Source organism: Prorops nasuta, unplaced genomic scaffold, assembly GCF_024137725.1.
Source record: "Prorops nasuta isolate Cenicafe-Biocafe unplaced genomic scaffold, Cenicafe_Pnas_1.2 PNAS00060, whole genome shotgun sequence".
NCBI classification, from domain to species: domain Eukaryota; kingdom Metazoa; phylum Arthropoda; class Insecta; order Hymenoptera; family Bethylidae; genus Prorops; species Prorops nasuta.
In genome coordinates, this window is record NW_027116857.1 from 251660 (window position 1) to 267716 (window position 16057).

General features: G+C 45.1%; 1 protein-coding gene across 9 annotated transcripts in view; it reads left to right on the forward strand.

The window, feature by feature from the left end:
- dati (datilografo) overlaps nucleotides 1-16057 on the forward strand; it is an 87913-nt gene that overhangs the window by 22400 nt on the left and 49456 nt on the right. For all 9 annotated transcript variants that reach the window (XM_066745304.1, XM_066745305.1, XM_066745308.1 and 6 more), the window contains exon 3: nucleotides 14253-14580. In XM_066745304.1, coding sequence (XP_066601401.1) covers nucleotides 14253-14580 — 328 coding nt within the window. The remainder of the gene's footprint in view (nucleotides 1-14252; nucleotides 14581-16057) is intronic.

Genomic DNA, 16057 nt, shown 5'->3' on the forward strand with positions numbered 1-16057 from the left:
GCTGCTCGTTTAGGCCGAACCGCGCGCGCTGGACGAGAGAGAACGTGGAAGGGGAGGGGGGAGGGAAAACTTGAAAGGGAGAGAAAAAGAAAGAAAACCGAGCGCGAATCCGAGACTCGCGAAGAGATGGAGAACGGCGCGTAATCCGACACGTTCTTGCATGGATGCAACTGAATCTTAAATTATTTTCTCTTTCCCCCTCCCCCTTCCTCGCTTTTTATAGCCCCCCCCCCCTCCTACGAGAATTACCCTGGAACACTTTTAACGCTCGGAACGCTTATGGCAATTTGCAACTACACCGTAATAACTAATCAGTCAATGATAATAATTCCTCCCCCCTTTTTCGAGCCTAGTATTTTCCAGTAGCCTGTATTAACGATGCGGAGTGTTGCACGAACGATCTTGACGAATCTCGAGAAGAATGCAAAGCGAATCGTGATGTTTATGTGGAGAGAGAAGAGAGAGAGAGAGAGTGAAATAAGTTTGGTTCGATGGACAAAAAGTGCAGAATGAAAACAAATGCTCGAGCCAAGGCGCAAATTCGTAGAACGCGGAAATAACATTGCGCGGAGGTTGGGTTTGTTGCGAGGAGTGGTAAACAGGGAGAGGGGAGGGGGGATACTGGACGGGGTTCGCGTGCAGAACGGGACACTCGTTACACGCTTGACTTAAGGGAATATGTTGTGTTGAAGGAAAAAGTGGCACGAGACAAAGAGAAGTCGGAGAAAGAGAAGAGCACGATGCGCAAAACAAATAGCTTCGAAAGAGGGACGAGTTGGTGTAATAATACTCCGAGAAGCACATGGAATACATGGAAGTGGAAACAAGAAATGGAGAGTAGATAAAGCAAAGAAGCTCGTAAAATATTGACAATTAAACAGACTCCTTTGAAAATTTTTAATATTACGATTGGTCTCGACCGACGCTTTCCAAACCCTGCGCCAATAGCGCCGATATCCCTCTCGTACATTCTAAGAACGTTCCGAAGATATCCACGAGTCCATTGGACGTGCCGAGGATGTTCCCTGGACGTTGTGTGCCAGCAGGGTATATATCTGTACATAATAATAATTCAGAGAGCAGTTGTAAAAGCCAATTGATAAGGTCACGACTCCTGCGAATAATCCATAATTAATAGAGATGCTTTTAGGGGAAAATGTGAGCAATTCTAATAATTAACGTATGAGATATTGATAAAGATTATATAATTATGTGTGAGAAATTTGACGGTTCGAGAGATAAGCGTGATTGATGAGATATGGCGAAGGAGAGGAAGAGAGATAGAGGGAGATAAGAAGGGTCGTAAAAGGGATCGCGAAGGAGGGAGAGAGAATACACGATGTTGGTGGCAAAAGTTTGCAGGCGGTGAAACACACAAGCGCGCATTCACGCACGCGCGTATTGCCAACAAACAAATCGCTATCGTAAACGTCCGCGACCGAGGCGTCTCGCAACTATCCTCATCGCGTCGTTACAGTCTTCAAGTGCCGATCACTTTCTCACCTCATCCCCAGCCCCCCCCCCCCCCCCCTATACGCACCGCCGCGGTCCATCGTACCTCGACTCAACAGCTGCCGGATGAGCCGAAGAAGAATAATAAGAAAGGAGGCAGCATTGCGATTTAACGGACAGGCAATAACGAAATTTCAATGATAAACGCTAACTATAGAGATTATCCACTTAACCGTCATTGCCGGGGATAACTCTTAGGATCATTGCCGAGTTATTATCGAGATCGTAATAGCACACCGTGACCTAAACTATCGTCGTGATTTGCCTCGGTGCTGCTCGATTACTAACCTACTTTTTAATATTCCCCAACGAACCTTTTTTACTCGCGTGTATAATCCGCTGCTTGGATTCCGAGGCGGGAGAAAAGGAAATAATAATACCGGAGGAGAGGTTAGAGAGAGAGAGAAAGTAAACAAAACACAGAGGGATCGGTAGGAGGAATTTTCTAGCAAAGGTCGCAGAGAAACGTTCGGTAGGAAAAATCTGAAAATTTCTTTGCGATTGATGAACAAAGCAAAGTTGGTCCAGTGGTTGCCGAGGGAACCAATGTTTCACCGAAGGTAAACGATATAAATTAACGCGTGGTATTTCTGAAAGAAGCTTCAGCAACGTAAAAGAATTCGTTAATGAGCATACCACCAACAGAGCCATCGTGTATATTTGCATGCAAACGTTTGCGAATGTTTTGAAGTAGTGGAGGAGGAGGGGAGGGGGCAGAAAGAAGAAGGAGGGATATAAGAAAAGAAACGAAAAGAAGAGTACGCGGCCGTTTGCACGCGCAATGCGTGTATATACATATTTATACTCTCGCGCATAGAGTATACAAGCACGCTGGCGCAAGCTGACTCAGAAACGAGTCTGTTGTGGCGTCTTACCGAGAAAAGCTCCTCGGGCCAAATCCAAGTAGACTTTTCACGAGAATTCCTTATGACAAATATCTCTCTATGTTCATACCCGACATTAGCGTACTTTTCTATTTATCGCTCGTCTCCCCTCTTCAAGAATAATTCCCATACTTTATTCGACCGAGCACGATCAGAAATATTCAGCTTTCCTCTTTACACTCCGGCTACAGCTATAATTATATCGCAGCGTTGTAAATTAAATAAATTAGCTTCCGTAAATTTTCTTCCACTACAGTGTATATATTCTCTCATCCGTTACACAGCGTTAGGGAGGAGAAAGTAGGATATTTATACATTATAGTACATTCGGAATGGGTGGCGATGAAGGAATAGCACACCACAACGCGTATGGCACGGGACGCTCCGCGGCTCGTTCGAGAATCATTCGTAAATCAATTTCGTTGTCGGTGGGAATCATTGAAAAATCGCGGAAGCCCGCTATCATTACCATTAATGCATATTCATGGGCCGACGAGAAATGTTGATCCCGCAATTAGAATCAAGCGGACATAACTTACGTTACAATTTCGCGCCGGGAGATAATTTTAAATACTTCCCCGAGTGCGCCTGAACTTCGCACAGCCTCCGTGCAACCTCCATTCAAGGAATGGCCGGCTCATTCTTGCTCGCGCGCAAGCTCGCTTTTAATTAAAGCAAGAAAAATTCGTCGAATAAAAGACGCCAATTGCCAATCTGCGAGATATTTTAACAAGAATTCGAGTTAACGAGATTATCTCTCTCTCTCTCTCTCTCTCTTGCTCTCTCTTGCGCGCGCGCGCGTTCATCGTCAGTCGTGTCAAGTTTTTTGCATACGTTTCGAGAAAATGGTAATAAGAGGGGAAGAAGGAAAGTGATCAGCCTGGGGAAAAAAGTGCAGGATTTCGGTCAATAATCGTGCTGGTAATTAGAGGGGAGGGGGGATGAGAGTAAAAGGTGCAATTCTCTCGCTGGTAATGCAGACTCGACGATCCATTTAATCGATTACCGATCTATTTTTATGCTTCTTGTGCCATTATTGAAATAAGTGTACTAGGGCGGAATGAAATTTCACGAGTTTCCAGCTAAAAGATCGTTTTAAATAATACCGAGAGCGAGAAATTGGCTCGGTTGAGCAAAGTCTCTCTCTCTCTCTCTCTCTCCATTCATCGAAGGGATCGCTGATACGAATCGGTAAAACTCGGACGTTACGACTACGAGCGTCGATTGGCTCGCTCTCGCTAACGCTACTCTGAAAAAATGAAAACATCCTGAAGACTATCGAAGAGTTCCACGAATACAAATCCAGCCAACAACAATCGCTCGGCTTACACGAGAAAGGAGAGAAAAACAGTGCGCGAAGGAATAAGAGAAGGAAAGAAATGTTAGTGTTTTTTTCACCAAGTACGTGGTACTACGGTAAACAAATGAGACTTGGCAACCGCGACGGGACAACTGCAGCAGCAGCCACACACAAGGCCTGCTTGGCTGACTTTTATTTTTCTCTCTGTATCTCGAGTGCCCCCGCCCCCACTGCTCGTTTGCCCCTCTCTCTCTGCCAACAAATACAACTCGCGTTGACTGCAATAAGAAGAAGAAGAAGAAGTGGAGGAGGAGTAAGAAAAGAAGAAAGAGAGAGAGAGAGAGACTCTGGTTCTCTTTTTTCCTTACTCCTCTCACTTTCCTCCCCTCTTCTTTGCCCTCCTTTTTCTTCCTCTCCGCAGAGGAGAGGCGCGCAGTTGTGTTGGTGACGGCGGCGTCGGAGGGGTGGGGGAGAAGAGGGGCACTGGCTCCTTTCAGCCCCTCGGAGAGCAGTTTATTTTTATTGCGCCCTCCCCTCCCGGCTCCCTCTTCTTTCCATCGGTGATTCCTCCTCCTCCTCCTCCTCGTCTCTCGTTGTCCGTGGTCAGTAATTTCGCGAAGGGGTGGCGTCGAGAATGCGCGCCGCGCGGCCTTCGAAGCTTCTTCTTTTTTTTCCACTCTGCACAGCTACCCCCCTCCCCCTCCACCACCGAGCTACTCCCTACTTATTCCCGCCAGACGCCGCTTCTTTCTCCTTTATGCGCCGTTCTTATTTCTGGCCAAGATAAACGTGCAAAAGTATCGACGCTCGCTCGCTCGCACCAAAGGCCTTGTGGCGTCTCTTACCTCGTAATTACACTCTCGGATTATTATAGTTTTCGATACGGATCCTTAGTCTCGTTCCTGTACACAATCTTTTATATCCGCTTCCCGTTGCATCCACGACGCAATCCCATTCTCTCCTCCACTTTCAAACACCTCTCTCGCGTATATATATATATATATATATATATGTATTCTTCCTCTCATTACGCCTCGATCCTCTTGCGTCACAACTCTATTCTTCTCAATCCTCGCGCGCAACAGCACTTTTTACGTACTTTGCACGCGAGGAAATTAATCCGCACTCGCCAAGTAAATCTATATGGTGCGTCTGCGTAGACTCTAAATTGCAAAAATATGTTACGCAAGGGAGCTTGTAAGGCGAGACCAACACTATATATATATATATATATATATATACACTTATATAAAAATGATCCGCCTGCGAAAGAGATATCACTGCAAAAATATACGACTCCTTTTCATCATCGCGAAAATTAATTTTCAGCCAAGAAGCGTGGCATACGTGGGAGATTTTCGGGTTGGAGAACGCTTCGGGAAAGATCGTATCGAGAGTGGTCGAGCCTTCCCGTGCGAACCGAGACTCGAATCTGACGAAATTACACGTTCGACATGCAAATCGGCCCCGTTTAAATTGGGCGTTAAGGCGTGCAAAATTAACGACAAGCAAAATCAATAATTCACGCCAAGTTAGCGAAGCGTGAGTCTTCCGAAGAGTCGCTGCGTCTTCCGTCGCGGAATTTGCCAATGTGATGATATTTGGAGCGATTTATGCAGAGAGAGAGAGAGAGAGAGAGTCTGAAGGAAATCCACGCTATTTTTATTCGAGAGCCACCTTGGGGCTATTGGAAGTATCGCCTTGTTGTTCGAACAGGGCCTCCGAGTCCGTCCGTCCGTCCAGCCCGGTCAACGTCGACTGCACGCGGACTTTGGATTCGCGCGGCTAGTATCTCGATTGTCACGCATCGCACACAACGATATCTCGCTCGCTTTCGATGAACTTTCTCTCTCGACGTTGTCATCGCTCGTTAACAACGCTCCGACCAAGCCGCAAAACCACCATGCCCGACCTAACCTAAACTGTCCTTCGATCAGCCCGAAGAAAAGACCCGAAAAACTGTGCGAATAATCTCGCGTTCGATCGTTCAGAGTTTTTATTCGAACCTTCGATAATTGTACTCCCATCGTGTACAAAGAAGCTCCAGGAAACTCCCTTAGGTTTCCGCAATTTTCATGAAAATTCTAAAGAGTTTGGCAAAGATACCATTCTCGAATTAATAAGAACTCGCGTAATAACGAAAATACGAGTCGTGGAAAGCTCACTTAGCTTCCTGTAATTAAATCATAAAAGCCATCTCTTGATTCCTTTAACCCTTTTCGGAGGATTGGCATTTTTTGCCTTCGTCAAGAAAGAGAGAAACCCTCTCGGGGAACTAATCCGATTAGAAAATTATCCAGGAGAAAAGTGTCCGAGTGATATTTTTAATCAATCGTCAAAGCGAACGGTTGACACAGTTTAATGGATAAACGCAATTACAAGGATGAAATCTATTAAAAATCAGTTTGCGAAAGGAATTTTCTCGCGGGTAGAGTTGCATATTTGATGAATGCTGAAAAATCGGGTAAAAATCGAAGTTCCCTGCCAAAGAGGTTAACGGTCGACGGGGATTTTCATGTGTGCATGGGCGCTTATCGTGGCGCACTGTTGATAGAGCAGCCATGATGGATAGAGAAAAACAGTTTCATCTCTGGAGACTCCGCCCTGTTTTTTCTCTTTCTCTAGTCGGACGCACTTTTAGTACGCACTTTTCGACGCCTGTAACCTTCGAGGCTCCACGCCCAAAATAAATCGTCGACTCGAGAAACATGGCCGCCAAAAGAAAATCACCAAACTCCCTCTTCGATCTTTCTTTTTCCAAATATTTCGTCACAATTTTCGAGGACTTATATACCGTGATGAAAAAAATGTGCAAACATTTTCAAGGGTATTGACCTCACTCCTATATATATTCTTGTGGATTATGGAAATTTCTTTTCTCTTGCGAGGTGGTCTTCGGGAACTTGAGGAACCTTTCTTAACACACACACACACACACACATATATATATATATATATATATAGTATTACGTATACTGTGCAAGTTAATCGAAATTGTGCAAAGGTATACACGAAGGAAGAAAAGACCGATTGTTTTGGGGAGAATTTTTTATTTGCCACATATTGGGGGAATTCTTAAATAAGCTTAGCCAGTGAAAATATATATCTTGATCCGGCTTGGTGCCAACGATTGGACATTAATAGTGGCTCATTTATTTAAGTATTGCAGCACAACTCGTTCTGTTTTATGAGAGATGTTGATTTCGTCCCGTAATGATGCTACATGCTACAAAGTATAAAATAATATATTATGTTTATAGTGGCCATAGTCGCCGGCGCGAGCCCATAATAAAATTATTTTATCACGCTCGGCCCGTTTCATGGACAAAGTATTATATATCCCGTATGATTTTCTTATTATAAATTGTGCTTCGAGTTTACAATACGCGACATTGAATATTACCACTTTTATTACGCGATTGCGATACAAAATTCGCTATTTTTCAAATGCTTATCTCTTTTATATAACTGACTATTTGACTATTTCGCTACATATATAGAGATAAGCGATTATATTATACAGAATATAAATATCTTTTTATCGCAACGAAATACTTTCACTTTTTATCATTGCGAAATCCTGCGTTTCCTTAGAAAACTTCGACAAGGGACAAATCTGGTTTAGATGTTGGGAAAAAACCCAACTTTTCCCACACTGGCAAACTATATATATATAATCGTATAAAGCAACGTTAAAATAATGCAACGTCGCGTAAATACGATTAGGAATTTTTCAGATCTCGCAATGACGAAATTACAATATCGCAGTGTTTGTATAGCACCACCGAGGAAAAATCGAACAATTACCAGTCGAATCGGAGATTTTCGCCTTGAAGCGTATATATTTTAGGCGTGTGGGAGCGAGCGTGGATGTCCGTGGAATGGAAAAATCCATTGGCGATTAGCAATCGTCGATGAAGGAGAGCGTTATTTCTAATAATGGTGAACGACGAGAGATTCGTCGGTCGTAGAAAACGAGAAAAAGATAAACAAGCCGCGTTCCCGGTTTAACGGTTGGTGCGTCCGAGTGTGTAGAGACGGGCGGGAGGGGGAGGGGGGAGCTAAGCGATAGCCAGAGGAAACGGTTGGTTCCCGAGGGAAGCGGCGGGATTGGTCGGTTCCGGCTTTCCACGGAAGGCCATTGGTCGCCGTTCTGCCGGCCGGCTCTCTGTTATTTCAATCGATATCTGCCAAGGCGATTTTTAGTCGCGTTATCAGTGGCTTTCCACCTTTTTTCCCCCTCGCGACGAGCCGGCCGAGGAGAGAAGTCGCTCCGTCCCCCCTTCTCGCGACGCTCTTGCTCCCGCTAGTTCGCGCGAGACGCCGCTGATCGCAACACGGCGCTGCCTCCACCGACCGCGCGGTCCCCGTTCGACCCACCCTCCGTCCAAAAACGCTCAATCCGTCAGAAATCCCGCGATCATCTGCTCAAACCCTCCCTCCCTTCCCCCCCCCCCCCTCCTCTCTCTCCCTCTCGCAAGTAGAGACTCGAAAAATTCCGCGCGATTCGCTCCTACATCCCCTTAAGCCTCCGCCACTCTCTTAACGTTTCGAGCCTTTTCCCCGAGATAGTGACGAAAATCGCGCGTGAAAAGTGTGCGAAAGCGCGGGATGATCGGTCTCGCGAGCTGAACGGCACAAGTGGCGTCTGCTCGTTGCACTCGCCGTGGATCTGGATCGGGAAGAAAATCGAGCAAGAAAGAAACGGCGGAACGCGTTCCTCTGCTCTCTCGTCTCCGAGAGCTCTCCAGTCACGATAGCCCTGGATGGAAGAAGCGGTTTGACGCCATTCGGTTTCGCCTTAATCGATTAATATCCTCGCTCTCGCGCCAACCATGAATATCTACCATGGAGAACATTTTCAAGCTTTTAGAATATTTATTGGTGCAGTTTAAACTGAGTTTTCGTCCATGTTCGAGATTTTCGTCCGACTCTCTTTAGTTTTATTATATATATATATATATATGGTTGAGAGGTGGATGCGTCCGTGACGGTGACCAAGTTTCGTGCGTGTTTAGAATTTTTCCAGAGTGGGCCGAGGCGATTGAGGATGAAATAAAAAATTGCTAAATATTTTTCAGTGTTGTTTTTCTTGATTTTTGTCGATACCGATGCTGTTCTTCGAGGTGTAATCAAATGCACACCGATGAGAGGTGGGTGCATCCGTAACATTGAACAAGTATCGTGCGCGTTTAGAATTTTTCCAGAGTGGGCCGAGGCCATTGAGGATGAAATAAAAAATTGCTAAATATTTTTCAGTGTTGTTTTTCTTGATTTTTGTCGATACCGATGCTGTTCTTCGAGGTGTAATCAAATCCACACCGATGAGAGGTGGGTGCGTCCGTAACGCTGAACAAGTTTCGTGCGTGGTTAGAAATTTGCCCAATGGGGTGAGACAATTGATAATAAGATAAAATTGTGCAAAGTTGGGTGCAGTGTGATTCATAGTGGGATTCTGCGTGATAGTTTATTATTACACTTAGCCAATATGCATGGATTATTTTTGAAGCGAGGACTTTGTTCGCGAGTGCACGACCAAGACGCGTTCTTACGCAACGATCCTCCAGTTTTCGTTGCGTAAAGAATTACAAGCTTCCCTCTCCGTTCCACTGAAATTAACTTGGCTCCTAACGGAAGACGCTTCGATACTCGCACGGTTCCCAGCTTCAACGTGGATGCCACACGAAAAACCAGGAGTTTGCTGGAAATGGCAAAGGTTTCCTGTTCTCCAGCATTATTCTTTGGCGAACGGATGTGGCTGCCATTGGTGTAAATACAACAAGAACCACGCGAGTTACTAATATCACCAAAGATCGTTAAATTTTGGTGCAGGAGAGACGCTGATTGATCTTGGATATCTGTATCCAAATTGTGAGAGTGCAGGTGTATTGGAAAATCAAATATATATGCTCTTAATTGGCAAATACAGGCACATTAGGAGAGGAAAATTTTCACTCTGCAGAAATAAGAATTTTAATATTACGGAAGGCACGAAAATCATCAGATATAGTCTTGAAATCATCGCTAGTCATGAATACAGTGATCTGGAAGTGTTTCTAGTTACCAGTTAATCTTATGGTCGTAATAGGGAATATTAGTAAACAATTCAAAGAGATTGGTGCGCGCGCGTTAAGGTCAACAGAGTCGAGGGCAGATGTTGAGGGGGATCGAAAGGTTGAAAAGGAAGAGGGAGGAAATTGGGGGAAATAGGGTGGAAGAATCGAATAATCCAGGAAGATTCCAGTGAAACTAGAGTGGCATTGAGAAATTCGTGTGGCAGTTGGAGAGTAGCCATGACGTTGATAGTGTTATTGGAATCGTGGATGGAGGGTGGAGGGATGGACTCTTCAGGTCGCGTTGTCGAGATTCTTACCTAAAGATGTATGGCACCAATGAAAGCCAGGGACCAAACCACGGTCCTTGGCCACCACCTTCCCCCCTGCCCCAGACACCCCCACCGCAAGTCCAGAATCAAAACCATCCCCGACCTCATCTCCACAATCATCCGGCTATCCCATCTTACGTACCGTCGCCGTATCAGCATGGTCGTCATCGTTTACCACCCCAGGTAATTATCCAATCTCCTTCTACGTATATAAACCACCACCCCCCCCCCTGCTATTCACTCTTGGAAACAAGACACGAACAACCAAATAGAGAGACCGATCTTTCCTGTAAATCTCGAATGTTTGCTGTGTATGGATATTCAATATTCAAATCCATGCATCAGAAATCACCGTGGAACGTTGTTGATCTGAAATTCTAATCGAAGACCGGCTAGTCGAGTTCTGGAAGTCCACAGCTGTATACTTGGTTTCTGCGATCTTTCATTGTTGGTGTTCCATAAAAATAGGAAAATTTGGTCTTTTCCAAGTACTTGGAATATGGTGTGTCGTATGTACGTGCACATGGACTAAGATTAATGATTTTCAGAAAAACTGTACAAATTTAAAGAGTCCTCCTCGGGTATGTTTGAAAATGGAAATTCTTAAGGGGAAGACACTTATCGCGGTGTATAAGCTCTCGAGGGGTTTAAGAATGTATAGTTTACATTGCAAGTTCAACAATCGCAGCTGATAGTATATAACCGTGCTATAGGCGAAAGCTGACCAGCCGATGCATGAAGGGTCGTCTTTGGTTAACGTCTTCCACTTATTCATACAATCAGACGTTGATTAAGAGTCAGGGACTGCTTGATGGGCACTTATTAAGTCACCTCGTTGGATAGAATTATGGGAGTCCTCAATGATAATGTCTTTACCTATAGATTGCCTGCTTTGCGTTACGAAGCTGGTGTGGAAAGATGAGTAGACGTGGAGCGACTAATTATACCCAACGTTCTCCGAGGTACTCGATGCAGCTATAGAATCAAAAATACACACCATTAAATTTTCTATAAAACTCGTGTGTAAAAAATTCACTCTGTTGACAGAAATAAAATCGGGAGATATGCAAGGATGAAACAATTTTTTTTTGCATGGAGGCAGTTAATCGAAAACATGATTACGAGCAAAGTGGCTAAAGGTAGAGTATGTACTCGTTGAGCAGCTGATCGGTACCGGAAGTACAGGTTAATGGTGGATCAAAGTGTAACGATTCGGTGGTGGATCGAAACGATTAAAAATTTTTCTTTACAAACTTGCATAAAAAATTAAATATATTACTAAAAGTAACCTTGAAGAGGAAAATAGTTATCAGAGGTTTTTCAGGAAAGAGCGAGTAATTCGAAAGCGTGATTAAGCAAAGTGATTAAATGGAGTATGTACTCGTTGAGCAGCTGATCTTTTACCGGAAGAACAAAGTAATAACGGATCAACGTGCAACGACTCGAGGGTGGACGAAAACAACGACTTAAAATTTGTTCGTAAAACCTTGCAGAAAAAATTGAAAAAAATAACTATACTAAAACTAACCTTCAAGAGAAAAATAGGTATCAGAGGTTTTTCAGGAAAGAGCGAGTAATTCGAAAGCGTGATTAAGCAAAGTGATTAAATGGAGTATGTACTCGTTGAGCAGCTGATCGGTACCGGAAGCACAGGGCCATAGCGGATCAACGTGTAACGATTCGGCTGGATTAAACCGACAATTACAGATCCGAAGAGCCTGTTCCTTTATACGAGCGTTATCCGTGCCGCAGGTTAGACAGATAGGTGGGTCGGCCTCCTGGCTGATCCGGACAGGACGCATTCACGCACACGTAGTCACACATAAACAACACCCACGCGGTTGTAAGAGCTGAATAGCGTGGGTGGTTTGCTCATGTGTGTGTGTGTGGGAAGAGTACTACGGAGAAAAGGCATATGGCCAGCAGGTGAGACCTTTGCTTTGTATTCCGAGCGAATAAAGTAGCACCGCTTCTTCTTCGAGTGGTCGATGTTGCCAGCAGCGTAACTCGCTTAAGAGGAGGAATAAAAGAGAGGGGGAGGAGGGGGAAGATACGAAAAGGGTTGAACTGCTGCCACTACATCCCCCCCCCCCCCCTCCCTTTCTCCAGTTCCTTAAAATGCTAACGAGCAGCATCAGAAATAAATAGGGGACCTGACTCAACTCGAAAGAGAGAACAATATTTTGATGGGCCGCACCGTTCCAGAAGCCTATATAGCTAATTTGCTGAAAAAATGTTTCTTCCGTAAACTCGCTCTCCGAATCAATCCGTGGTCCCTGAGGATCGACTCCTTCCGCGACACCGGGACGCGTCCGTTCCTCTTTTGCAACGGCGTATCGAAAGAGTCGAGAGCGAAGCTTAAAATTAACTCGGGGGTGGGGGTGCAGAGGGGTCGCTGGAATTTAAGAGAAAGGGTCGAATGTTCGCGGGAAACGCTCTTCTTAGGAAATACAGTGAGTGTCGCTTGATATATTTTTCCATTATTAAGGACATTAAGGCGGCGGGACAACTCTTTCCGTTTTTCGTCTTCCTGCTTTCGTTTCTCTTTGCGGCCACCGCACAATCCCCCCCCCCACCCATTTTTCTCCACCCGACAGAAGCGATAAATCAGAAAAAAAGATTCAAACTGCCGAGCGTCGAGACGCAATTTTCCGTCTAGCCGGAGATAAAAATTTGATTAATGGTTGCGTAGCTCCGGAATTCAAGAAATGTATACCAACGCCTTCGCCCTCCCTTCCGAGGGAATCAGCCGGCTATTCTTCGTCGTCTATTAATTAAGCCACTCCGGCGATCCGTATTATATATACATATCTATTTTAAAAATGTTGGAAATCCTTGCGAATGAAAATTCGCTCCTCGTTGAATGGCAACGTCGAAGGTCCGCCGACGATTTAATATCGTTTTTCCTGCAGTCGAGGGCAGCGCGGTGAGAAGGGGAAAAAAGTGGAGAAGTAAAATCGCGAGCAGGCATACCCTCTCCCACGAGGATTAAGGAGCAGAGATGCCCAATATCCGAGGACTCACCGTGTCCCGTAAGGACTCTTTCCTCCTACGGGAGAAAAGCTCGAAAAGATTCTTCGCAAACTTGAGAACCACCGGTGACAATTTCAATTCTCCTCCCACCCCCATCCCTCGCAACGTGCAGAAGGGTTGCCTAAGATTCTTAAAACTTCTCACGAGATTTTTCGATTTTAATTACAGTTTTAACATATTTTAATAAAATCCTCCCTTCGTTTCTTTTCTTTCTTCCACACCGGTCTGCAGCAGTCAGAGACTTTTGGCGCAGACTGTACGGCCGTTTTAACGTTAACCCTTTTCGCCCGCTACACCCACACCCGAAGGAAGCAACACCTGTTCCCCTGGACGACCGAACCAGCGCGCTTCTTTCTTCGAAACTCAGTCTTCCCTCCAGCACAGTCGACTTTTCTCCTCGTCGGAGCATCCACTTCTCGCTTAGCCTTCGATTTCAAGTTCCAATCGAACCCTTCGATTCAATTCGGAGCGAAACGCTTGGTTCTCGAGGAACACTCAGCTATGATCAACGCGTTCCCACGTGAGTAAACTCTGCACCGCCCGAAACTTCATTTTTCCTCGTGGAACCAAAACAAAAAAAATACACGTTCTTCCGGTACCACCGAAGAATCACTCGCGAACTCGATGTTCGACGTTTCAAGGTCACGGGTGGACCCGTTCAGAATCCTCGAGCGTCGCACCACGAACAACAAACTGTCAATTATGACGAAAAAGTCTAGAAAAATGAGTCGAATCCACGCTATTGCAATAAGATTGCAATAAGCCGCACGAGTACTGGCTGCTCGCCAAGAACGGATCGTTAATTTGCAAGGATTCAATGTCACCGTATTAATAACCTCGAAGCTTGTACGAATAGCTCGCGATGGTAGGACGTTGAAGAAAAAACTGTTTGTCGTACAAGAAATGATCTATATTTTAATAAACAATTCCCACACAATTTTGCTCGACGTGCATGATGCTTGACACCAGAACCACTCCTGTGTATATGTACCTACACCATATATTTTACCCAACACATGCATACACGCAGAATATATTAATAAAAATAGCAAAGTTGATTTTGCCAATGGCGAGCAAAATGAATTTGCCATAGCGCGTTGCTCGACGAAAAGTACAGCATACCAACTAACCTGGATAGGTTATCTCGCAGATCTTCATGCAAAAGAGCCCGATGCAGATGCATCCGAGGGATCTTGGTGCCGGGCTGACCCTGAGGCAGGGTGGCATGGTACCCGGGGCCCTGGCCAGTCTCGGAGTCGGCGTGGGTGTCGGGCCGACCGGGATGATCGGTGCCAACGAGGTCAAGCCACATCAGTGCCAGCAATGCCTCAAGTCGTTCTCCAGCAATCACCAGCTCGTCCAGCACATAAGGGTCCACACGGGCGAGAAGCCCTACAAGTGCAGCTATTGCGACCGAAAGTTCAAGCAGCTCAGCCATGTGCAGCAACACACCAGATTACACACCGGTGAGTACTCTTCTTCTTAACCACAATTTCTCTCTCTCTCTCTCTCTCTTTCTCTCTTTTCATCCTTCCAAAAAAACTATTATCATTATAATATATATATATATATACTCCAAGCTCAGGAAGAACGTCGTAAACTCCTTAATTTTCTCTCGGCGACCAAATCACTCCTCGGTTACCACCACTTTTCTCATCATCGATTTTGTTCAGTTCTCGATCATCCAACTTTTTCCACCCCCTTTTCTATATTTAGATCATTCTCGCCCCTTTCTTCTCCGATGTCGTACGAATTTTACTATGTTCTTCCGTGCTGTCGCCTCTTCGAAGACACTGCAAGATCGTTTTTCGACAGCTGTATTTACGTTTTGCGCAGTTCTGGAGGAATCGATGTGGTACGTGTATTTTTTGGATGTGTCTGTGGGATTTTGAGCAACTTTCGATTCCGAGATGCCATGGCTGATTTTATAAGACGTTATCGGATTTTCGATGGAGGAGGAGGGAGGGGGGGGGGGGGGTTAATCGCGTTAAACGAAGAATAATGTCGATGATGGGAACGGTGGCAGGGGGTGGACTCGAAGGATTCGTATAATAGCGAACGCGAGGAAGGCCGAGCTGGGTCGTCGTGCTCTCCGGGAGAAAGAATTTCATTAAGGGTTGAGAACGTAGTCACTCGGAAGGTATTAGCCTCCGAGCCGAACGGTCAGTTGGACCCTTAAAAAAACTCGCGCGAGATTTGCTTTATCGTGAGAAAAAAGCTATTTGAAATATTCGATCGAGAAGCTTATATAAGAAATTGCAGCAACGAAATTCCCAACTCGTCTTGATTAATCTCTCTCTTTCTCTCTCTCTCTCTCTCTCGGTCCCTCCAAACATTTCCTACGTTACTTTAAACGCAATCTTAATTCGATCCATTGACTTTAATTATATAGACGAGTCTCGCTTTAAATATACAGATCCTCGATACGAATTTACCGTCTAATTTCTAACATTTTCAGCTCGTTGCGAATTTCACCCTCTTGCATTCGATGGAGTTCAATCGTCTCTTTGTCGAGTTTTGGAATTTTCTCGCGTATCGGTAGGAGGATCTCGTTGCACCGTGAAATTTCTTTCTTGGGATTGACGAAGGGGCAGAGTTGTCATTGATTCGGAAGCAGCCAGCTTTTTCGCGTCCACCGAGAGGAGAATAATTGCTCCGTCCAACCCCACCCCTCTCGCCTTAATAACCACCCTCCTATATATATATATATATATATAGTGCATACGTAGCACTGTAGCTTTGGCAGAATTTCGGTGCTCGAATTGCACGCGTGCACAGTGGAATTTAAGCGAACGTAACTGTTTCGCGCGAAAGTTTTTCCAACACGGACGAATTCTTTCCACTCGTCGTTATATATTTATAAACAGCCTCGTTGCCTTATCTGCCCTCGAGCAAAACCATACATCGATCCGAATTTCCAAACTGGGTCTAATTAGCTGGCAA